The sequence below is a fragment of the Python bivittatus genome, unplaced genomic scaffold (genome assembly GCF_059951505.1).
Source record: "Python bivittatus isolate LINGU-HERP-01145 unplaced genomic scaffold, Pbiv_v1 ctg000340_np1212, whole genome shotgun sequence".
In the NCBI taxonomy this organism is placed as follows: domain Eukaryota; kingdom Metazoa; phylum Chordata; class Lepidosauria; order Squamata; family Pythonidae; genus Python; species Python bivittatus.
The window spans coordinates 15,859,158-15,885,410 of record NW_028277056.1 but is presented as its reverse complement, the minus strand read 5'-3'; the positions used below and the strand labels follow the sequence as shown (position 1 = coordinate 15,885,410).

General features: G+C 36.5%; 1 protein-coding gene across 1 annotated transcript in view; it reads right to left on the bottom strand.

Moving 5' to 3' along the window:
• Window positions 1-26,253, bottom strand: part of DYNC2H1 (dynein cytoplasmic 2 heavy chain 1) — a 183,333-nt gene that overhangs the window by 96,551 nt on the left and 60,529 nt on the right. The window contains exons 39-56 of the mRNA XM_088140623.1: window positions 25,654-25,861; window positions 24,631-24,760; window positions 23,966-24,121; window positions 22,859-23,118; window positions 18,644-18,890; window positions 17,065-17,216; window positions 16,232-16,376; window positions 13,774-13,876; window positions 12,125-12,292; window positions 11,900-12,030; window positions 10,324-10,572; window positions 5,867-5,975; window positions 4,974-5,087; window positions 3,771-3,913; window positions 2,830-2,911; window positions 2,301-2,455; window positions 1,011-1,148; window positions 291-404 (exon numbers count right to left, since the gene is read on the bottom strand). Of these exons, the coding sequence (XP_087996749.1) occupies window positions 291-404; window positions 1,011-1,148; window positions 2,301-2,455; window positions 2,830-2,911; window positions 3,771-3,913; window positions 4,974-5,087; window positions 5,867-5,975; window positions 10,324-10,572; window positions 11,900-12,030; window positions 12,125-12,292; window positions 13,774-13,876; window positions 16,232-16,376; window positions 17,065-17,216; window positions 18,644-18,890; window positions 22,859-23,118; window positions 23,966-24,121; window positions 24,631-24,760; window positions 25,654-25,861 (2,804 nt within the window). The remainder of the gene's footprint in view (window positions 1-290; window positions 405-1,010; window positions 1,149-2,300; window positions 2,456-2,829; window positions 2,912-3,770; window positions 3,914-4,973; window positions 5,088-5,866; window positions 5,976-10,323; window positions 10,573-11,899; window positions 12,031-12,124; window positions 12,293-13,773; window positions 13,877-16,231; window positions 16,377-17,064; window positions 17,217-18,643; window positions 18,891-22,858; window positions 23,119-23,965; window positions 24,122-24,630; window positions 24,761-25,653; window positions 25,862-26,253) is intronic.

Genomic DNA, 26,253 nt, shown 5'->3' with positions numbered 1-26,253 from the left:
CTAGAAAGTGCACTACATTTATCTTAATAATTATTCCAGCTTGTCTGAGTACTATAAAGACAGAAGTTGTTTCAGAAGCTTATGTGAAATGATATGGATATTCTCAGATTTTAATGCAATGTTTTCTCAATGTAACTCAAGGCTAATTATCACTCAAACGTATTTTATTAGTATTTCCCCTCTTAAAACCTTAAGCGCTCTTTATTATATCAAAAGAAAAATAATAGTAATAAACAAAATTCTACTCTGTAATAGAATATAGCAATATCATTTTTTTTCGCTTTGATTACCTGAACCTCTTTCAATTCATCCTCAATTATTTTTTTTCTTTCTTCAATTTTTACTACTTCTTGTGCTATTTTCTGTTTTATTTTTTCCATTTCTGATTTTTGCTCACTTGCATCCTACAAGACAGGCATTAGTCAAACAATTAGTTCACACACATATCTTAAGACTGAATGGTGTAGCCATTTTTCTTTGCAACATGATATTTTTTATCCTTCATAGTAGTATTATACTATTATTATACACTCTTTGAAACTGAACATCTGCAGTTTCTGCCCACCTATATAGAGATCATATGACACTGACAATTGGACATTTTTGACTAATAAAGATGAAACTATTTTCTTCCTCTGTAAGGAAAATTTATGCCAGTAACTTATCAATGGGTCCAAATTACTTAAGGTTGTCTCATACTGATTTCAGTATAATGAGATATAAGCAATTCTGCCTAAGATCTAACAATAATTTTGCAAAGCTGACAATGTAAAACATTTTCCCTTATCTTTTTTCTTTCCAAAGTTAAATTCCGTAGAAATTCCGTAGAAATTCTTAGAAATCTTCCAGGAATTTCTTAGACTTTAGACTAGACTTTATGCTACCAACAACATACTACTAATCTTTCTTGCTAACCATACTCAAAGGGCTTTGCAGAGAGTCTTTAGAAAGTCTTTATTCTCTCAAGGCCCATGTTCTCTTTGTACTTTTGCAACTTCCTGTACTTTTACCTGCATAGAAACAGTGATTTCTTGGAGAGCAGCATCGGCTTCATCTTGCTTTGTTTTGAGTAATATGCTTTGTTCTTCAGCTTTCCTGTTTAATTCATCAACAAGCGCTTTGGCTTCATTTAATTTAGCTACTCCAGCCTACAATTTATAAAGAGGGGTTGGTAGAAACTCATTTGCAGAGAGTCAGATCCATAAACAAACCATTCCTTCATATGGTTAGTAAAGGCTATTTTAAAATAATGTTTAAAAATCAGGCCAAACATAATGCAAAACAGAAAAAATATGATCAGTTAAAAATGAAGTGTTTGCTTTTGGAACAATACACCAAATGCTAATTTAATAGAAAAGAATTCACTTATTCAAGAAAATATTTGAAAAATTAGAAAAACTTTTTATTTTGGATATAGTTCAATGTAAAAGATCAAACCTATTATTAGAGGGCTCCAACCTTGGAGAACTCCAATTTCTCCCAAACTAAACCAAAATGAAAAGGTTTCATCTTATCCTGGTTCTTTTGTTTGAAAAAAAATGTATATATTATTCTGTGACTGCAAGTAATGGGGGGAATTAAAGACTCAATTATATTCTTGTCTGAGGGAGGAGCAGAGGGCTTGGAACTCCTCAGCTCCTCAGTCCCTCTGAGCCTCCTTCCTGACCAATCCTGGCAACGTTGCCTTGTCTGACTTTCTGAGGTCAGATGTTCCTATCTTGGAAAGATCCAGCAACAAAGGCTGGTGGGAAAATCCAATCAGCCAGATTGATAGGATAAGAGAAGAAATTAAATATATTTAACTCTGAGACTACCTTCTGAAAGTCAAAGACCTTGGTTAACATTTTGGGGAGACTGAGACTACGAAGTAAAGGAAGCCACACAACACATGCAAGCAGGACTGGGGAGTAGTGAGGTTATTTGTGTTTTAACTATGTTGGACCTATTTTAGGGTTTACACTACTCTTAGTCATATGAGAAATGCAAAAAGTTGACCTGGAGATGCGGATTGCCTAATCCCAGACTACAATATGACCAGAAGTAAACCACCAGTACGATACTGCAATGTTCAGCTAATTAGGAATATTTTTCAAGTACATTTACACTAATAAAAGTAACACAGTGAAGAAAGAAATTGAACAAAATAATTAATTAAGGGATTTCTATGATGCTGATTAATAACCACATTTTTTTTCAGTTTGTACAAGGAGATGTTCATGCTGAATAAATACTTCCTCCCAATCCTCCATCCAAATGCATCATTTTGAAAATATAATACAAATCCAAAGAATCAAGCATACCTGCAAATGACTTTGCCTTTTTATCAACTCTGTCCTTTTACTGTTATGGATGGCAAGATATGTATGCAGGAAAGTCATGTATCTTCTGGGTGTTGCTCCATAAGGTTTACATGAGTCATGAATTGTCAAAAAAGACTTCATAAATTCAGAGTCACCTAAATTACAAAGTTGTAAATGGGCCAAGAATACACAATATAAGTACTGCTAAAGACAAAGCTGATATTGTATAAACAGAAAGGAATTATGATTCAAGTATAATCCATTATTCTTAACATTAATTTTACCCTTTTGTAGCTTTTTTGTTTCATTTTCCATGTGGCTATGTTCAACATATATAATAAAAACCAATTTGACTTCTCAAACATTTCCTGAGGAATGACTGTAATATTATAAATAATATTTTATTTCTCAAAAGCAAATTTGGAATATATTTATGGAGAGAAAGGGGAATCTTAGATTTACTCCATATTTTTTATGCTGTTGTTAAATAAAATGCACTAAATAACTGTATTATAGAACAGCAACTTACCAGAGTTCCTTTTTTTGCATTCTTTTGATGTTTTAGCTGCTTTTTCCTTTTCATCCGCTTTGGCAAATAACATCTCAGGTATCTAGAATGTAAAGTGTAGGCTAAGAACAAGCAATATTATTAGAATCATTTCTTCCCCCCAAAACTGGCTAATTGCTTCAAGGCTACCACTCTTCTTCGGCTTAAGAAATAATGCTGTCCTGTGTGACTGGCTCAGTTAAAATTATACACATTGAAAAGATAGAGCTCAACAAAAGATATAGAAGTACCTTTTTCCCTAGATTCAACTAAAAAGAAATTACATGCCTTCCATACTTTAAGACACAGCTTTCACAGATCCGGAAACAAGCAATGAATACTGTGAGGACAGAAGCTGGCAAGGTCAGAAGCAAACAGTCTGAGACCAAACAGAACCATTATCAAGATACTACTCAGGTGCCTTCAACATCCATGGCCAAGAAACAGGTGGCAAAAATCTGCTACCACATAACAGCAGAAGAGAGAAATGCAGAATTTAAACCCTGGACCTAATATACTATATAAACATGGGTAGATTCCACAGTAGCTGACTTTAATTATAAGAGCTTCTTTCTCATCTTCAGTAAAAGTAACTCATCTATCTGACCCTTGTCCCTGAAACTTCCACTGTTAAACTCATGACTGTGCATTTGTGTTCCTAGAGAGAGATTTACTGTTGTGTCCAGGATGAAGCTCTGACACTACGAATCTAGAGTCCTCTAAGATAGAAAAAGATATAGCTACATAAATTATTCATCTCATACATTCCAAGGATATATTGTTATCCACTCCAAATGTTATGTCACCTCTATTTTGTAAACTAAATTAAATTTTAGAACCACATTAAATAATATGTATGTAAGGACAGAACTTATACAAAAGTATATGATGAGTGTGTCCTTATTTCTTATTCTTGCAATTACCTTTTTCATACTGCTTTCAGACCAGCCTTCCATCCAGAGCACCTGACACTTCTTATGAAGTGCAGGGTTACTTTCACAATTTATTGTGAAATTCAAATTAGTAGAATCCATAATCAATACAACATGAAGATTCTGCTGAATTCCTAAAAAGTTATAAAAATAATGTAACAAAATAAATATTATATAAAACTATACCTAGTTCAAATTACTTTCAACTACTTCAAATTACTTTCAATATTTGGATCAGAAAGCTAAAAAACAATATATTTCCCAGTAAATCTATCTATCTATCTATCTATCTATCTATCTATCTATCTATCTATCTATCTATCTATCTATCTATCTATCTATCTATCTATCTATCGTGCCATCTTGCCTCTTAGAAATGTAGTCTACAATAGCTACAACTACTCTACGTGCTTCACTGTGTTTTAATCAATATCTTAGATGTCTTGGTGTCAGGAACTTGAAGGATTTATATTTAGCCATAAATTCAGTAAAAAAGACTGATGGGAAAGCAATGGTAGAATTTATTCTGCATTATTGCCAGAAACTTTTGGGGCTATTTGAAATTTTAAGAGTAGGCTTCATCACACATAGCTGTTAAAAAGTGGGATTCTTGCCCATTCGCAAAAAGGATACCATGGCAGACATAAGCAATTATAAAGCACCAACATACCAGAATGCTCACTGCCAACCCCTTTACCACCCCATCACCCTAGCAGAATACTCCCTTCTTCCCTAGCTTAAACTTGCCCTTTTTCTGGGAAAATGGGCACAATTCCAAACAAAGTACTTAACTGCAACAACCTTCCATTCCTATTTTGTGAGAAACTACAGTATATGGAGACCAGTGACATTAATGGAAATAAATATGATACTAAAGGCTAGTACTTCTCTTTGTAGCATGCCAGCTTCCTCATTTTTTTTTTTAATGTTAAGAAGTTTGATGGGGCAGTGCTGAGTGCCAAGCAATGTGTAACAACTTCTAACCGATAGATATGTTAAAGGTTTTTTTGAATCAAAGATTCTAACACAATGAAATCAATCTTAAAATTCAATTTCAAACTAAATATATTCAGTTAGAAAAATCCCATCAGAACAGTTAACATTATTTACGACCTCCTTTCCCATTTATTTGAATATATCTTTTTTCACTGTTTCAGTAATAGCTCACATTACTATATGGACTCATTCACTTACTGTAAGTAAAATAGTTGAAAACTGGTCCTGTAAATCCATCCTGTGATGCTTGATCTTTCAAAGGGGATAGGAGTGGCTCTAATTCTTCTATTGTGTACAATCCAGACACCTCACCTATTTCAGATAGTTTTCACACTGTTTTATATGTGCCAAATTAAAATCAAATTACTACAGTATCTCTGAACATTCTATTTTGTAAGAAGTTGAGGGAAATGTTATTAATTTTAAAAAAAATGTTGATTCTAAAAGAAGGAAATATATAACTAAATATAAGCTGTTATTACATTAATTTTCAGAATATATCAGATTTTCCATTTTCATTTTAGGCTAACCACAGTTTAGCATAATTCAACATTTAAATTGTGGAGTGTGGAAAGGGAAAAAGAGTGCAAGCCCAAGATTTGCAGGAGTTTGCTCTCATAACACTAAATTGTGTTTTAACTTACAGTATATCAGGAAAATGCCCATTGTCCTAATCTGACTTTGCAAAGCATTTGTTTCCAAATCTTAAAATTAAAGATATCTGCATATAACAGAATACAGTGTCCAATTACACAGTTAATATTAACAACACTGAGGAGTTGTGAACAACCTATACTCAATCAATTTATGTTTGCATTCTCTATAGTAGATTCTTTCCTACAATACTTCAGTGAAAATTTGAAAGGATGTGCTTTGCGGAATATCATCTCTAAACTATAATCTAATTTTGCAACAGTGTTAATATTGATCATCTAACAATAGAATCAGACCTAATGTAATTCATAACATCCAATATATTTTATTTTACACAACAGACCCAATGTCTATTCAAATCTGCAGCAGTTATCACTTTAAACAATATATCTATAATTATTTTATTACAAGTTGTTAACCAATTATACTTTTCTGACCTGATGATAATAAGCTGTTGATCATCTCAAGAAAAGTGGGCTGGACAAATTGATAATCTTCCAATAAGAGTACAACATGCTGAGCTTCAATTCCTGCAAGCTGCATGACCTGGAGAAAAAGAATTCTTTCTTTATAGCTTTATGGTCTGAGACCACACCAGAAAAAGAATTCAGAGTTAATATTATATAATATAAAACCTAAATTTTAAGACAGATGACAAAGATTATTTATTTGTGGGATTGGTCTACCCCCTAAACCAGAAGGGCTCTAGGCAGCTTACAAAACTTACATATAAAAAGCAGTAGAAGACAATGTAAAATTAATTAAAATAGTAATCTAAGTTTTTATTCATATTAATGCTAATAATAATAAATTTATTGAATATGGTGCTGCTGGTTATAATAAATCCTTGAATATCTTCTGGAAGAGCCATGTTTTCACCTGCTTCCAGAAGCCATAAGGTTGGGGGCCATCAGGGTGCAAGCTATTCCAAAGGAGGGGCTTACAGGGAATACCTGCTGCCGAGGCCCCCTCTAGCCATAGCTCCTGAAAGATGGTGCAAACCTGGAATCAGATGACCTCCAGATCAACAGCCATTTCATCTTGTTTAGACTGAATCTGGGGCTGTTTTTTCCCCATCCAGACCCTGACAGCCTCCAGATACCAGGTCATGACTTCCATCACATCTCCCAACAGTCCTGTAGAGATGTATAACTGGGTAGTATCTGCATATTGATGATACCTTACTTAAATAGGAAGCAGGAGTATTAGGTATCTTTGCTGCTTTGAATTATATATAAAAAAAAGGGTGGGATAAAAATATAAACATCCTCCTCCAAAACAACCTCTCTCAGTGGTTTCATTTAGAAGCTGAATAGGATAGGGGAAAGAACTGATCCTCGGGGCACTCCATCCTGGCATTCTTTTGGAGTTCACACAGGCACAATTTTTGTCTCCAGAGCTACAACTTCTTATCATCTCCTTTATAGCTTCTGAAACCACTCCAGAATCCAAGCCTTTTCACCTGCTTCACTGTTGACAGTATCATTGGTGTGCAACAGCTTCTACATTTCAAACCACATGGTCCATTGTAGTCTTTCTGGATCATGCAGGCTTGCCCACCAGCTGCCCAAACCACCCCAACTCTCCAGCAGGCCTCCAGTGTCACCCCCATCCCAACATTTGAACTGGGCCTGATTTTCTATCACAGAAGGCAGGTTTCCACAGTATGATTTATAACTGTTTCCAGCACAGCCATCCAACATTAGATAAGCTAATCCACCAGTCAAAGAGCTGAGAATCAAGGAGCACAATCAGAAGCAAGAACACAGATCCAAAGTTGGCAAGTTGTTTACAGTGAACAGCCAGCTACAGGTGGCTGTTAAATAGGCTAGATGCAGGTGTGATTAGTTACAGGTGCTGCTATTTTTGTTTCTCAAGGAGACAAGCAGAGCATCTGTGCTCAGCTCTCCAAAGCTGCTGCTGAATCCTAGGCCTGGGCACCCTGCCAGGATCTGGTCCCTCATCCCCTGCTGCTGCTGATTTTCTGCTTAGTCAGCCTCAGGTAGCTAATTCTCTGCCAAATTGTCTGCTGACAACCTCAGGCTCTACATGAAGAGGTGGCTCTGAAGTCCCTGTCTGGAAGTGCAGAGTCTAGCACAATGGGTGCACTGGAAGTCCATTGTTGTAGTAACTGTGGGTGTTATTCTGTGACACTGCTCACAGTTTTCTACCAATTTTTGGCAGCATCTGTCTTCGAAGGGCTTGCCAGTGGGATCTAGCAGCAGCAGCAGCAGCAGCAGCAGCAGCAGCAGCAGCAGCAGCTCCTAGTTCCCTTGGTTGGATGTCACAGTGGTGTAGGGTTTCTTTCACATAATCTTTGTAGGGCTTGCGGGGTCGACCTTGAGGTCTCTTCCCAGACTCCAGTACACTACAGAGCAACTAGAGAGGCATAATGTGGTCATTCATTCTGATGACATGTCCCACCCACTGCATCTGGGTTCTGATAATCAGGGACTTAATGCTGGTGGATTCAGTGCAATCCAAGACCTCCAGGTGGGAGACACAGTCTTGCCGACAAATGACAAGGATGGAGTGGAGAGCATGCATGTGAAATTTCTCCCGTTGTTTGATGTGCCTTCAGTACAGAGTCCAGGACTCACATCCATATATGAGAGAAGGGATAACCTCAACTCTGTAGACTTTCAGCTTTGTGGAGATATGGATGTTGTGTTGATTGAGCACTCTAGTACACAACTGCCTCAGTTCCTGGCTGGCCTTACTGATCCTGGAGTCAATTTCTTTGTCCAAAGACCCATCACTCAAGAAGATGCTTCTCAAGTATTTGAAGCTGTTTACATTTGTCAGCTGGGTGTTGTCAACATTGATTTTTGGTTCTATGAAGTTGGTATTTGGCGCGGGCTGGTAAAGTACTTCAGTCTTTGTATTGTCAAAGACTACTTCAGTCTTGTTCAGGCTGATTGTCAGGCCAAAAAGCATAGCAGCGTCTGAGAATTTGTTCAGCATCAACTGTAGGTCACTGTCTTTGTGAGCCAGGAGTCATCAGCAAAGAGGGTTTCTTGGATCATGGTGTGGAGGCACTTCATCCATGTGTTCAAGCAGCAAAGGTCAAGAAGAGAACTGTCCAATCAGTACCTGATGTACATTCCCTCCTTCAGACCCTGGACAGCACGTGCTAGCACACAACCCTGTTTTTCCCTACCGGAAATGGCAAATGCAGCTGATATATCACAGTTGTAAAGAACCTGTCCTGTCATTCCATCGTGGAGTAGCTGAATCAACTTCATGAATTTCCTTGGCCATCCATAATGTCTCAGAGTGATCCAGAGAGCCTCCTGTTTACAGTGCCAAATGCCTTTGTCAGATCAATGAAGACAGAGTAAAGAGGCTTATTCTGCCAAAAGCCACACTGCACTTCTGGGAGGTTTCTTTCTGAGACACGTGACAAGTCTGCTCAGGAGAATGCAGGCAAAGTCTCTATGCAAATATATCTACATGCAATGATAAGCGCTGAGGCAGGGCATCGGTAACAGGGGAAATAAGGCTTGATATCCTAACTATAGACCTTCTCAGACAACTGCAAAGGATAGCTTATTTTTATATTTTGAAGTATACTGCTTATTATGTGAGAGAAAATTAATGTGATTATTTCCCAATTATAAGCTGAAAAATCAATTTAAAAATCTGCACAAAGAATGCCACATACCTAAGTGGTAAAGTGGGAAGCAAGCAGTTAAGTTTTTAGCTAAGATTGAAAGACCTTAACATGTTTATGATAGGCTTAATGGCAAGCAGTACATCTCCACCTATGCAATACTCAGAACAATAATTACTATGACAACGCAGTGCTTCGGATTCCAAGGCTAAAAGGTGATTTGGAGTGTGCAGGGTGAGGGGGCAGAGGTCTGACGACTCACCTTCTCGGTGTTGGCCATCACTGAAATAAGAAATGACCCCAATCTCTTGGCCTTGAAAACTCTATTGCTCTGCAGGATCTATAGGCACTGATGGTAAAAGGCCACCTCAGGTTAGTTAAATGAGTTTAGATGAATTATTATTTATATTGGTTTATTCTTTTCTGAATGTAAACTGCCTCAAGTCCTTTGCAGAAATGGGTGGTATATAAATAATTCACAGATAACTAGATTGACTCTCTCAGTACAACTATGTACTTTCTCAGATATTATGGCTGCTTTGCCAGCTGCAGCACAATCTCAGGAAAAAAAAAAAACATGTTTGGTTTAAGACGTTGCCTACAGGTTTTATATGCATGCTCCTGCATGATCAGGAGACTCTTTTGGCTTATGAATTCTAAGTGCTGCACAGCCCTAATAATTAATAATAACTGGGAGGTTTTATTAGTATGTTTGATCTTAAACTATTTCATTGCAGCTTTGGCATTATTTCATGTGTTTATTTTAAGCATTTAAGCGCTGGAAGTTTATCTGATAAATTATAGTTGAATTAAAAATATATTTAGGACAAATAATTTTACTATGTGAAAATAGTGAATAACATTACCACAAATACATCAGCTATTATCCCTACTGCTTTATATAGGTATCGGTCTCAAAAAAGAACAGCCATAGAAAGACAGATAGATAGGATGGAAGAAGTAAAAAAACTTCAAAGAAGAGTAATGGGATTAACAAATAATTTGAAAAATGTGAGTTATTAACTTAGAATCTATTCCATTCCGAAGAACCTAACAAATAACCAAAATAAACATCTCTGAATTCCAAATAATTAAAAAGACCACTTAATAATTTTATCCTTAAAAATGTGATTCAGTTAAATTCAGTTTGCATAGAGATACACACATCCAATATCTGATACTGCTAACATCTTATGGTGCTGGAATCTTCCAACAGTGCACTCTTTTATTTACTTCCTCAAGAGGCAAACTTAAATGATACAAATAACTTATACAACTTACATGTTTCAAATCATTTTTAAATTGTTTCATTTCATAGCCTCTGGAAATCTTGGGTGTAATCAGAATGGCTCCATGCATGTGACTAACTAGAGATGTAATGGTTCGACGACCCACTCCACTTCGGCCTGCTAATAGAAGTGACCCTCCAGGAAAACTCAATACTCTATCAATTCTAGACACATAATCAAGAACTTCTGTGAAAAGTAAAATCTCTATTTCATGGTTATCGCGTCCATAATGAATAATACCCTAAGGAGAAAAAAAAAGTTAGTCAATATATGGAAGTGAAATAATGAAATGAAGCAATATAGAACACTTCAGAAAATATTGTATTTAGAACTGTATTTCTGTGGGCTATGTAAAATGTTGAGACAATCTAGTCAAAATGGAACATTACGAAAATCCTTCATGTCCTTTTTTTGTTTGTTTTTGTGCTTTTGAGTCAGTGTTGACTCCTGGCAACTGCCTGGTCTAGTCCCTGCAGTTTTCATATCCTACAGCTCATTAATTCATTTTTTGAGATAATAAAATGAAGCAGTGTAGAAATGATTGTGTTTTAAAATGTTTATATTCCTGCTTGGCTTGCTAAATCTTGAGACAAACTTGTCCAAATGGGAAATTACCTAAATCTGTTCACATTCTAGTACTCATTAATTCATTCTTTTGAGAATTCCCACAATCTTTATTCAGGAAGCAATGTTTTAAAAGCTAGAATATGATAAGTAATGAGATTTGGTGGCTCTAGAGATGCTATCAAAAAAGGACATTGATTACAGTGCTATTTTAACACTAGTGTTATTTCTGGTGCTCCCTTGGGGCTCTTCCACACAGCCTGCTTACTGTACCATGAAGACACTCTACTTACTGCTTGCCGAGGACACATTCTCCCAAAACAGATTCTGTCTCATAGACAGTCAACTGCTGAGGCAGGCTAAAGCTGGTGCAGGATGTACTGGCATGAAAATAGCATTTTTCCTCGGAAAACAGAAGATCATCCCCATCTGAACAACTGATGGTGCATGGAGGAGGTGGCTTGCATTGATATAATCAAGGCTTGCAATCTCCTTCACTACAATTGGCCTTGCAGGTCTACTATGAGACTGTTCCCTTTGGTCCAGTCCCTAAGTTCACTGCCTATTCTGCAGTGCTGTTTTTGCTGTTTTTAAATGGGTTAGTTGACAGTTGTCCTAGAGAGTGCAAACCTCTGAAATGGATTACCCTGTTCTCAACTTAACACATGCACCTGAAAGTGTAATGGAAGGGACTCAGAATTAGTAGTCTTGTATGCATATATTCTATATATTCCATGAATCTTCAAAGTCTCCTCACAGCAGTATAATCTTAATATGCAGACCATAACCTGTCATTCTGAAAGTCACATTTTGAAAGAAGGTTATTGCCCTTGCTGTCATGAAGGCACTTTTGAAATATGCAGACAAATGTGAAAACCAGATGGGCTGGTCTGAATTCCCAGTGATCAGAATTCTACTGGGTCAACTATCCTAAATCTGAAATATAAACTTCTGAAAATCCCCTCTCTATGTATATATGTGCATGTGTGCATGTTTTAACATACCTTCCTGATAATATCTTTTAAATCTGTTGAGTTAAGTTTGCCAAGTGGCCTCCCGTGAGGTGGCAGGGTCTGTCCTGGAGCCATAAGGGTTCCTAGTTCATAGTGAGCTCCCCATGTCACATAAAAGCTATCTGTGTAAATACAATGTAAGTGGAATTATAGTTCACATTCTGAAATAACTATGATTGGAAAAGAGGAAAACAAATCTAGAATATTTTATTTTACCTGCCATGTTGTCCAAAATATCAGATCCCCAATCTCCTTGAAAGACTTTCATTAAAATATTATCAAATAGATGAACTTCTTTAGCACCAACAATTTTGTCACGGAAAAGCCGTTTTGCTTCATACGCAACAATTTCCAAGACGGTATCTACCGAGTGTGTTAACCCCCCTGTGAAGCACACATTAACAATATGCCATTATAAATTATAGTATTCAAAATCTGAAATTCTGTACTTCAATTTAAAGATTAAAAAAAAGGATGTCACATACCAGAAGAGAGCCATCAAAAGGCAGCAGAGAAAAAAAAAAAAAACCAAGAATGAAGTTTCAAAGCCATGTTACTTTTAAGAATATACAACTGAATAATTCATGCAAAACCCAAGACAAATGTATTTTTATTTAGCTCAGTGCTGGTTACTTATTTAAGAAAGATTGCCACTTAGTCTTTCAGTAAGCAGCAATGCAAAACAATTTAACATGAAGAACCTCTGTGTTCAGAATGGATTCAAGGTACATTTGTTGCTAGACCATCTTAGATCATACCAGTTAAATCTATTATGTCTGCTCATCCCCAACCAATCCTGACAAACTGTTTAGAGTCCAAAGTGCCACAAACATGGAACTATATTTAGAAAGTGAGAGGGAAAGAAAAAAACATACTGCAGGTTATGGTTAATCTAATGTGCTAATCTTTAAAACACTAGAGAAAGCTTATTATTGTAACTACAAACATAGCTATTATGGAATACATTAAAATGTTATTTGTGAATTAATAATTCTACCTGTTTCCTGTAATCAGGCATGACTGCTGCTGCCTACATTGCAAAGACAGCATCACTCAAAAGTAGTGCGACAGGGAGGTATTTATTAGATTTATATCCTGCTTTTTCTTCAGGAGTTCAAAGCAGCATACATAATGCTCTTATTTTCCACACAACACCAATCCTGTGCGGTAGGTTGGGCTGAGAGACGACAGACTGGCCCAAAGTCACCCAGGGAGCATCCACACCTGAGGCAGGATTAGAACTTGGTCTCCCTGATCCTAGTCCAACACCTTCACCATGACCCCACACTGCCTCTCAGAACTGGGATGCAACCTTAGTTTGGACAACTACAAATTATCTTCAGGTTGAGCCCCCACTAATAATAGGAATCAGCAGTTCTGCAGCAAACTGCAGTGACACTAACATGAAGATATAAATGCAGTGATGTCAAGAAAATGCTGCAATTATGTATTTGAGTCCTGGAGTCTAACAAGTATATTAAGTCACAGCATTTGTGTGATGAGATACACAAACATGTTTGTGCACTCCCCCCCCCCATTAGAGGAACCCTCAAAAAAGTGCTAAGTGAGCTAATGGCCATGGAATGTTGACTAGTTATTGCAGGAAGCCGTGGACAAGAAGAGAGAATTAAAAACTGGGGGGGGGGGCAATAAAATGAAGTATATAATGAAGGGCAGTTTCATTGACTGGATTAATGAAAAAGAGTAAAATGTACTGAAACATTTGTCACTTCTTAATCTTATCTCCAGATTCCTTTATAAGTATCATTATAATATGAGCAGATAAGCTGACAAAGTCAGAAACAGAAACTGGCAAAAATCATAATTAGACATTCTAACATGCCAAATAAGCCAGGATTACTCACCTCCTGTTAAATCATATCTGAATAAACCTAGAACCCACTGAGTAAGAATACAGGGTGTAAAAAGGTAGTGGCTGTAGTCATCAACTGTGAATTTGGCTCGAACCTAGAAATACAGATGACGTCAATTCTATGGTTTTAATCCTGGCGTTATTTTTTGCAATACATTGTAATAGTTTTCTACATTTGCTCAAAACATTTTTATGTACAAATCTTCATGTAAAAGAATCATATTCTAAATATATTTATAAGAAGCCCTGCGGAGGTCTCAAATATAAGTAGACATCCAATAAATCCATATTGTGTTATTTATGGCGTGTGAGTTTTTTACAACACTCTCTCGTGGCCTTACTACAAGCGTGTTTTAATGTTTTAATGGTTATTTAAGATGTGTTTTTATTGTTTTGTTTTATTGTATACCATCCAGAGTCACATTAATGAGATGGGTGGTTATATTAGTTGATAAATAAACAAACAAGCAAGCAAGCAAATAAATACATTATTGTCATGGATTATTTAAGCATAACTTACAAAATAAATCACAATTGGGAGAGTCTGTGCAACCCACTAAGACATATACCGAAAGATACAAACCATAACAACTTTGTTCCCAAAGCATGATAGAATAAAACCAAACAAAAAGCACTGGGGTTTAACAGGTGTGAATTCAGTTACAAAGTGCCTTTTAGAGAAATGAGAAAGCACAGTTACAACTAAATATTCAAAACAATATATATGAGTTACTTGGGAGAAAATGTCTGGGTAACATTGAGCTAAAAATGTTAATGATTATACATCAGAGAACTGATGTGGTTTATGAAGCATAAGAAAACATTTCATATGAACTATGCATTAGCCACTACACATTCTCCTATTCGGTAACTTATATTTCAAGGAAATCAGATCCCTATATTTTATTTGAATATGACTGAAAAAGCACTGCCTAAACAATTTGGATTAGATTAGTGAATCTGAATGTACAAGAACTCCAAGAAAAATCACATGGTCAAGGCCAATGAAATGAAAAGATTCTGGAAAGAAAAATCTAACAGAGTTACTCTAACCTGGGTATCTACTGACACCCAAGCAGTGGTACATGGACAAGAGAAGATCAAAAAATGAGGGGCTTTAGAATTTTACATTCATTGTTAGAGACTTAGATTGGCAGATCTCTGAAAAAGTGATAGAAAGATGTAACAGAAAATACGGCATAGAGATTTGAAAGTATGATTTTATCTATGTAAATCTATCTCAGGAAATTATACAGTGATAAAGATATTTGGCCCCTAAATACTGTACAATTTGGAAAAGAAAGTGCTATTAGCTTATATCCTCATAAAATCTCTCAAATGTGAGAAATAAATTATTAAGTAAATGCTATATCATAAAGGATATAAAAGGGAAACATACGCTAAAGCCACTTCAATTAAATGGACTGATGAGAATTCTTTCTTGCGCATGATTGACATCTACTTTATAAGCCTTGATATAAATAAGTGTTAATGTATTTTCACACCTAAAACAGACAGACTATATTTTAGAAATCCTATCTAACCATTCTGGGTGGGCTGCGGTTTGGCAGAACCAAATCCTGGAACATGATTGCTCCAAGTTTCAGACAGAACAAAATCTGGAAGAGCCTCATTTGGTTCTGCCAAACCGCAGCCCACCCAGAATGGTTAGACAGCAGGTAGGGCAAGGTTGGTATGCCTTGCCCTTCATTCCCTTCCTCTGTCACTATTCTTGACTAAGAAATATGCAACAATTAACCTGTAATGTAAACATTCAGTAAAGGTAAAACAAAACTTTGATACAATCTGTAAACTATAATTTATTCTACAAAACACATCAGATCAGCTGAAGCAAATTGTTAAGTGGTGTATGTTTTATTGCTGAAGGCATGAGCTCCTGAAGGAAAGATGGGAGAAATTTACCAAACAAACAAACAAATCACCTAAGTCAGGCATAAGGGCAACAAAAATGTCCTTCAATTTCTACCAAAGTTAGCGTTAAGAATCCTATTGCTCTGATCTTCAGGCAGTCTTGATTTCTATTAATTTGCACAATCATCTCATAAAACCATCCATGCCAGAAACTATCCCAATCTCCTGACAAGACATTTCATTAACCAAGTACATATTCAGTGAAGAAATATTTTCTTTTGCATCTTGAATCTACAACTTAATACACTGTACTGAATCACACCTTCTAATCTTACAAAGATATTACAATTTAGCTCTGTTTGCTTTCACAATGTACTGTGTACACTTTTTAAAAAATGTCAAATATTTTAACTTCTAAATGTTTGAAACAGCTGAGATACAAAGCTGGCTTGCCCATCTCCTCCTTCTGTAACAAGAGGAACAGCTAGCATCAACAGAATGCAACAACACCATGACAAAGGACATCAAAGTTACAGTACAGTTCATTTTAGGTTATCAGAACTTAAATTATTTTATACCTGCTCATATACTTGAACCATAGATCCTGCTAGCTGGTATATCTTTGCTAAGGATCCCCAAGCAGGATGATTTTTTAGATTCTTGTGTAAAACTGGTTCTAAGTATGCACCGTAAATTGTCTGTAGCTGATCTCTTTCTGGATAACTAGAAAATGCAAGTTTAAAACTCAGTTACAACTTCAGTTTATTAAAATCTCATTTGAAAATGCAAGTTTAAGAGCAGAGCAGTTAAGATGTTATTTGTCTAAGAAAGGATGATGACTAGAAAGCATTCTATAACAAAACCTGGTGCCTGAATACCTGGCCAGATTTGGCCTGTCCCATATGAACTTTGAGGGAATAGTGCAGGTCCTCACCCCCCAAGAGATGAGGGGCACTCATGATACAAGACTTGTCTTGAGTTAACTAGATTAGCTTAGATGAGATATTGGTTCTACTGGCTCTTTATTTTCTGATTGCAAACTTTCTTGAGTCTTCTGTGAAAGTTAGCAGTCCATAAATAACTGTATATATAAGTATATATAAGTTAATAAGACAAGGCTGGTTTCTCTGGGCATTTTCTTCCTTAATACCGAAATGTTGGGAGATAACGTATTTCCAAACTTGTTGAACTTTTTCAATTATGATTCACATATTAAGACATACACAGAAATAGATCCACTACACATAGAGAGAAATGACAATGCAGTTAGATTAAGTATTGAAGCTAATTTTTAGACTGGAGAGAGAGAGATGGCTATATAGGTGTACATGCAGGAACTAGGGTAAATGACTACGGCAGAAATCATCAAAGTCAACCAAATCAAACTTAAGATTTGGAAGTAGATGCTTACTCAATTGCACAAAGACGGACTATAGAAGTAAACCTGGAAGTAAGCTTATGCCTTCCTACTGTTCCTCCAGCAGACATGGATGCCACAATTTGGATGTTTTCCAACCCAACCCATTCAAGATTTTCATCATAAAATCCTTGATATGTAAGCACCTTGGAAAATTAAAAAAAAAAACAAATATGAATATTGTTTAGTATCTAAGATGCACTATTTGGATTATGCAAATAGCAATAGTATAATACATTGTTGCTTGCTATGGCCGCTACGGGTCGGATTACAAAAAAAAATTGAACACCAAGGAAGATGCCAGGATGCTTATAATTAATAAAGATTTATTAAATAGTCCCAATACTTACAGAATCACAGAGTCACCCCTCAGCGCACCGCATTGAGTCTGGATTGCAGCAAGGTAGGTAGTCAATGGACGTGACTTATAAACAGGGTCACCATCTGGGGTAGTTCCTATAGTCCATTTTTCTTAATTCACTCCCCCACCCTTAGGAATGTGCATTCCAACCCAGGAGATTAATAAAAAGGATTACTATTTACATTGATCAAATTCCAGTAAAGGACAAAGAGGAAAGGAATACAAAAGTAGGCAATGGGTAAATCCCACTGAAAGGAATACAATAGTGCAGGCTGTTTGCCTTGCCAGCTAGCAGTGGTAAGATGTGAGCCATGCCAGAGGCGAATGCAGTAAGCAATTAACTTATTAGGGTCAGAGCAGAGAGCATGTTAATAACCAGCAGCGGTGAGGCAAGGCACAAGCTGCTCCAGAGGTGAATGCAGTAATCAATTAAATCATTAAGGTCAGAAATTTTTTTTAAAAGACTAGAAACCCTCTATGGACTTTTTGCTGAAAGAAGAAAAAAATGAATTGATGATTTATGGATTTGAAGATTTAGAAAGATGTGAATTAAATGAGGGGATTTGCAAAATATTTAAGAGGGAGGAGGGGCAATAAGATTGTAATTATGTGTTGAAAAGAAGGTAGAAGTCATTCATATATTTCTTTAGTTTTCTTTTTTTTCTTGAACTTTTTGCTTTTCTTTCTTTTCTTTTTTTCTCTTTTTTGATTTGCCTTTTATTTTATAAAAACTCTTAATAAATATAAATTAAAAAAAACTTATTAAGGTCAGAGCAGGGAGATTGTTAGTTTGGGTTTGCATTTGTTAAGCAAGCAATGTGCTGCAGAGAAAAACCACTCAGGAAGATTTAGCTTATTTAAGCAACCTCTCTTCCTGGCATTAAGAAGAAAGGAAAAAATCATTTAAAATAAAATAAACTTTATACCTCCTGTCATGTTCTGAACCTAACATTTAATATCAGAAACATGGAAAATATCTACATGAGGAAACAATTAAACAATCTTATTTTTTTTAATTATCTTCAACAAACATGGTTAAGGTCTTTAAAAATAAGACACAGAGTTTTAATGGCAGAGAAAATGCCAGATGAAATACTGCGATTTGGGGGGAAAAACATTAATACATACAAGTATAAGGAAACCAAAAAGAGATACAAAATTCTGTTCTATTCTATAAAACTATTGAGAAATGAAAAACCTTATTCTACTCACCTGCTGTAGGAACGCCACAAGTGTGCTTGTTCCCCATTTATCAGGCTTAGGCAAATTTATATCTTTTAGGTATAAAACCAGCCTTTCACAATCCTTTGGCCTATATACTCGTCCGGTATTGGTGCTAATTACTAAGCATGTCTGACTTAATTTCTGCAGAAGATGCCGAGATGTAGTCTGTGCACTGCAATGAACTGTAGCAATCTGAGTAGACCGAAGCTGGGAAAAGGCATAACGGAGTAGCATTCTATAAAAAAGAAAAGATTCAAAATTTTAAAACATTTACAGAAATTTGGAAAAAGCTTGTGAACTCTATACATTTACTATAAAATCTTGTATTCATGAATATGTACTTCCCCCCCCTCAAAACTGGAAAAGGACAAATGTGTACTATTCCTTTATATATTTTTTAATTATGTAAGAGAGATGCTTCACTCTATATAGTTCCCAAAATGAAGAGCCAATTGTGGTTCTAAAACACAGGGGCTGTTCAATATTACATTTTGCTTTATTGCTTTTGCTTTATTGCCTTGTATTAATTGCTCTTTTACTTAACTCCTTTTGGGAATTTTTCTGTCATTCAATTAGCTCCCTCCTAGTCTAAATACCAGCATCCTTCTTCCCAGTCCTATATATTACTGGTTTTAAACCTCACTCAATTACAGAATTTACTGTGTGACTCTGAGCCAGGCATAATCTCTCTGTCCAATCTACTTTATAACATTAATTATGTAAGGTTTGTTATTGCTGTAGACCAGTGAAATGAATAAGCATATCTGATATGCAAAGTTGTGGTTATAAAATAAAATAGATCCTCATGCACACTAAGCATCCAGAGGAAAGGCAGGATATCATGATTTTGTTGTTTAGTCGTTAAGTTGTGTCTGACTCTTCGTGACCCCATGAACCATATTGCGCCAGGCCTTCCTGTCCTTCACTGCCTCCCTGAGTTTGCTCAGTTTCATGCTCATTGCTTCAGTGATGCTATCTAACCATCTCATCCTCTGCCGTCCTCTTCTCCTTTTGCCTTCAATCTTTCCCAGCATCAGGGTCTTCTCCAAAGAGATCTCTCTTCGCATTAGGTGACCAAAGTATCTGAGCTTGAGCTTCATTATCGATCCTTCCAATGAGCAATCAGGGTTGATTTCCTTTAAGATTGACTGGTTTGACCTCCTAGCAGTCCAGGGGACTCTCAAGAGTCTTCTCCAGCACCACAGTTCAAAGGCATCAATTCTTCGGCGCTCAGCCTTTTTTATGGTCCAGCTCTCACAGCCATACATTACTACTGGAAAAACCATAGCTTTGACTATGCGGATCTTTGTCGGCAAGGTGACGTCTCTGCTTTTTAATATGCTATCTAGGCTTGCCATAGCTTTCCTCCCAAGGAGCAAGCGTCTTTTAATTTCATGGCTGCAGTCTCCGTCTGCAGTGATCTTGGAGCCCAAATAAATGAAGTCTGTTACTGCTTCCATTTCTACCCCTTCTATTTGCCAGGAATTGATGGGTCCAGATGCCATGATCTTAGTTTTTTTAATGTTGAGTTTCAAGCCAGCTTTTGCACTCTCCTCTTTCACCCTCATCAAGAGGCTCCTTAGTTCTTCTTCACTTTCTGCCATTAGGGTGGTATCATCCGCATATCTGAGGTTGTTGATGATTGTCCCTGCAATCTTAATTCCGCCTTGTGATTCTTCCAGCCTGGCATTTCTCATGATGTACTCTGCATATAGGTTAAATAAGCAGGGTGACAGTATACAGCCTTGTCGTACACCTTTCCCTATTTTGAACCAATCGGTTGTTCCATGACCGGTTCTAACTGTTGCTTCTTGGCCCGCATACAGATTTCTCAGGAGACAGGTAAGGTGGTCTGGTACTCCCATCACTTTAAGAATTTGCCACAGTTTGTTGTGATCCACACAATCAAAGGCTTTTGCATAGTCAATGAAGCAGAAGTAGATATTTTTCTGGAACTCTCGTGCTTTCTCCATGATCCAGCGAATGTTGGCGATTTGATCTCTAGTTCCTCTGCCTCTTCAAAACCCAGCTTGTACATCCGGTAGTTCTCGGTTCATGTATTGCTGAAGCCTAGCTTGTAGGATTTTGAGCATAACCTTGCTAGCATGTGAAATGAGTGCAATTGTGCGATAGTTTGAGCATTCTTTGGCGTTGCCCTTCTTTGGAATTGGAACATAAACTGACCTTTTCCAATCCCGTGGCCACTGTTGCGTTTTCCAAACTTGCTGGCATATTGAGTGCAGCACTTTAACACCATCATCTTTTAGTATTTTAAATAACTCAGCTGGAATACTGTCATCTCCACTAGCTTTGTTGTTAGCAATGCTTCCTAAGGCCCACTTGACTTCACTCTCTAGGATGTCTGGCTCAAGGTCAGTGATCACACCAGCGTGGACATCAGGGACATTAAGATCTTTCTTGTATAGTTCTTCTGTGTATTCTTGCCACCTCTTCTTAATCTCTTCTGCTTCTGTTAGGTCCCTGCCTTTTTTGTCCTTTATCATGCCCATCTTTGCCCTAAACGTTCCTTTCATATCTCCAATTTTCTTGTAGAGATCTCTAGTCTTCCCCATTCTATTGTTTTCCTCAATTTCTTTGCATTGTTCATTTAAGAAGGCCTTCTTATCTCTCCTTGCTATTCTCTGGAAATCTGCATTCAGTTGCTTATATCTTTCCCTTTCACCCTTGCTTTTCGCATTCCTTCTTTCCACAGCTATTTGTAAAGCCTCATCAGACAGCCATTTTGCTTTCTTGCATTTCTTTTTCTTTGGGATGGTTTTAGTTGCTGCCTCCTGTACAATGTTACGGACCTCCGTCCATAGTTCTTCAGGCACTCTGTCTACCAAATCTAATCCTCTAAATCTATTCATCACCTTCACTGTGTACTCACAAGGAATATGATCTAAGTCATACCTGAGTGGTCTAGTGGTTTTCCCTACATTCTTCAATTTAAGCCTAAATTTTGCAGTAAGAAGCTCATGATCTGAGCCACAGTCAGCTCCTGGTCTTGTTTTTGCTGTCTTTATAGAGCTTCTCCATCTTTGGCTGCAAAGTATATAATCAATCTGGTTTCGGTATTGACCATCTGGTGATGTCCATGTGTAGAGTCGTCTCTTGTGTTGTTGGAAAAGAGTGTTTGCTATGACTAGCTTGTTCTCTTGACAGAACTCTATTAGCCTTTGCCCTGCTTCATTTTGTACTCCAAGGCCAAACTTGCCTGTTATTCCGATTACTCCTTGACTTCCTACTTTAGCATTCCAATCCCCTATGATGAAAAGGACATCTTTTTTTGGTGCTAGTTCTAGAAGGTGTTGTAGGTCTTCATAGAAGCGGTCAACTTCAGCTTCTTCAGCATCAGTGGTTGGGGCATAGACTTGGATGACTGTGATGTTGAATGGTTTGCCTTGGATACGCACTGAGATCATTCTGTCGTTTTTGAGGTTGTACCCCATTACTGCCTTTCCCACTCTCTTATTGACTATGAGTGCAACTCCATTTCTTCTAAGAGTTTCTTGCCCACAGTAGTAGATATAATGGTCACCCGAATTAAATTCACCCATTCCCGTCCATTTCAGTTCGCTGATTCCCAAGATGTCGATGTTCAATCTTGTCATCTCATGTTTGACCACATCCAGCTTGCCTTGGTTCATAGTTCTTACATTCCAGGTACCTATACAGTATTGTTCTTTACAGCATCGGACCTTCTTTTCGCTTCCAGATACATCCACAGCTGAACGTCCTTTCGGCTTTGGCCCAGCCGCTTCACTCTTTCTGGAGCTACTTGGAATTGCCCTCCGCTCTTCCCCAGTAGCATATTGGACACCTTCCGACCTGAGGGGCTCATCTTCCGGCGTCATATCTTTTAGCCTTTTAACATTGTCCATGGGGTTTTCTTGGCAAGGATACTGGAGTGGGTTGCCATTTCCTTCTCCAGTGGACCACATTTTGTCAGAACTCTCTGTCATGACCTGTCCGTCTTGGGTGGCCCTGCACGGTATAGCTCATGGCTTCACTGAGTTACGCAAGCCCCTTCGCCACGACAAGGCTGTGATCCATGAAGGAGATATCATGATTACAGTACCATAATTTTAAGCTGTAGAATAGACCCATGGCAAATTTTGATTTCAAAGAACACTGCCATCAATGTAGTTTCTAACAGCACCACATTTGTATTTTAGTTAATGTGAAAATACAAATTCTTACCCTTTACCACATCCTTCAGGTCCAACAAGAAGAAACGGTTGCTTACTATCAAAGCCTAACCAAGGCTTAAAGTAATCTAAACCTCTTTGCATATCAGGTGTTTGAATTACTGGAAGAGTCTGAATATTGCTGAAATCATCTGCAGTAAGGTTTTCAGGCTTTTTCAGTTGGTAGGATACAAGGTGTTCAGTATCAGGATCAAAATAGGTATCCATTGGTTTGTTGGGATTTGGTGGGGATTCTCGGGCCCAAGAAAAAACCTAAACACATTTTTAAAAGACTAAAGTTAAAATGTTTTTCAAATAAGCATATTTATTATCTATATCTATTCATGTGGTATTTGTCAATAGGTACTTGAGTAACAATTTGTCCACGCATAAGGCAAATTCTCTCTCAACTTAATTGCTAAGCATACATAAAACATAAAATCCAGAGTATATACTGTAAGTTAGTTGTGACTATTAACTTGGTCTATTGACTTTGATTCAACAGAAGTATAATTTATTTACTTAAATTCAACCACCTGATTCTCCAGTCTTTACCACACTTTAATACTCCTATCTGGCAAAATGGCTTCCCCACTGATTGTGGCCTCATCTCACCAAAGCTTCTGTAACATCCCAAATTTCTACCTTTAATTAAAATAAATAAAACGCATTCTTAGTTCAAGAAAAAACTCTTTTTTTTTTTTTTACCTAGGCATGAGGAGGACACAAGAAAACTGTTTTCAGTTTATGCAAACCTTTTCTCCAAAAGTCTTCCTGAAATTGGATTAAAAAAATAAAAGGCACATAATATCTACATACTGCATGTGAAGATCTTCACTGACATCTTCATTAGTATCTCATTGACTGGGAATTATAATAAAGGAAAACCAACTTACTTGAAGTCACTAGGCGAGAGAAGGCTGATTTGTCATCTAAAAGTTATTATACAATAATGCATTCCCCCATTTTTGTTTTGAAATAATCCCTATTTCATTTAATATTTAGGTTGGACAATTACATATTTTATAATTGAATGCTAATGCAATTTCTTACAAAAGGATCCTTTTTGCAGCTAATCAATGAAATTGCTAATGATCTGCTTTGTTCTATCAATAATTACCTCTTTGGTAAATTCCTGCCGTGATTTCATGTTGAGATTTCCCCCAAGTCCCCTTATCAGGCTAATTATAAACTGTCCACGTTCAGTGCATCCATGAAGATGGGACAAACCATTCATCACAGTTCCAACCAAACTTGTTTCTATCACATAGTCATTCTGTAAAATAGATAATGCAGTAAAGAAGATTAAAAATTCCAACAGGAGGATTTTAGCACAGAGCTTTTAGCAGAAATAAAATATGAAATCTTATTTTTTTATTATTTATTATCTTTACTATGATAATTATTAGAACAATGATCTTATACTATGATGATAAATGATATACTATTTTTGTTATATGTTTGGTTTGTTATATGCATAACATTCATTCTCTTCGTTTTCGAAGGCCCAACCCTGCTTAGTTTCTGAACACAGACAAGATCAGCCACCTGCTGCCACCTGCTGATAATGAAGCATCATCAATAAGCTTGCATTTGGCAAGTACAGATAAACTATTGCAAAGATGCTGCAATATTTTAATTTTTTTTAATATTTTGAGAATTTGTACCTAAACTCTTTTAAATATTATGATAAACAAAAGCGAATGGGAAAGAAATCTAGTTCAGTTAGAAAAAAATAGTAGAATAGAACATATTAATATAAATAGTAGAAAATGTACTACTCACCTGCTTTAGTACCCAACTTAAAGCTTTCTCAAAATAATCTCCAATCCAATTTTCAAGATTGTGTCTGCATTCTTCAGGTTGGTTTCTTAACCAAGATCTGATCAGTGAATTAAGATCAGTATCTTCATCACTAGAATGAGATATACCTCAATTAAAGCAACACATTTTGGAACAATTGGGATATAAGTATCTTGTAGTAAATGGCTCTCATTCATGAATATTACAACAAAAATATATGCACCCTTACTGAGAAGTACATTCAACAAAGCTTATTCCCAGATACAACAGCTAGCAAACAAATGAACAAGAAATAGATGGAAAATATAAGCAAAGGTAAAACTACACAACTGAGCAAAACAAAGTGAAAAAGGAACAGAATATTCACAGCACTTCTATCGACTTCTCTGCCTACTGCACCCATTCTCCCAGGCTTTTGGACAGATTTCCTGTCAGGAAATCTACTTCTATAGGTTATACAGTAATAGACAATGCTTCCTTTTGGATTTAAAATATCTATAGACTAATATAAGAAATTGGGCTTTATAATTTGTCTAATTCCATGGTTTGTTGAATTAAATGTGTTTAAATATATAGACACTATTCAGTAGATATAAATCAGTGGTTAAAGGTTCTACTTCAAATACCTATGGAGGGCCTGTTGGGAGTCCCTCTGTTAAGAAGTTCATGGTATGTGGACCTGCTGATAGGCCTTCTTGTGATGGCCCCCACCTTATTTCTGGAAATTTTGGCAGCCCCAATACTCCTTGATTTTAGCAAGCAAGTTAAATTGGAAATGCTTTTGGCTCATAGTTTTTTTGGGCAGCCATTATACTTAGTTAATTCTTATTATTTTAATTGTTTTGTTTATTGTATTACATTTTGAATTATTGTATGCTGTCCAGAGTCTGTATGGATTAGGGCATCTTATAAATATTTTTAAAGAAAAAATAGAAATAAATAAGAATCCAATTTCAACAGTATAATAATAGTAACGAAGTCTTATGTTAAACTATTTCAAATTACCTAAGGAAAATCATTCCCATACGAGATATTGTGGCAGGAGAAGCACAGCTCAAGTCATGAGTTTCAAAAACAAAGTTAACATTTGGACCAAACTGAATTCTTTCTCCACTAGGCATAGTGAGTAGTCGATTATCATCAAGGACAGAATTCAGAGATTCAATCCATTCAGGGTCTATGTCACCATCACAGATTATCCATGAAGTAATATCTGTTTACAATGAATAATAAAACATTCCAGGTTTATTAAAATTGCTAGCAGTTTTTTAGAATGAATTCAGATTCCCTGTACTCTCACTGGATGCGTATCAGTAAGGAGGGAACAATCTCTGTTTCTTACAAGGATTTTTAATTCATATGTATGGAACTCATTTAATAAATAAATAGTACATAAAATCAGATTGCTATGTTCTACACAAGTACCTAAAATTCAAATAAATTCTTTATTAGTCATTAGGTTTTCCTTGTTAACCAACTACAATGAGATGCTTTTTTACAACATAACACTAGTAATTTACCAAACAGTAGTATTATTAGTGGTTTTAATCTGACAACTTTGTGCAAATAAATGTGTTATAATAAAGGCAAAAAGTGTGCATGTGC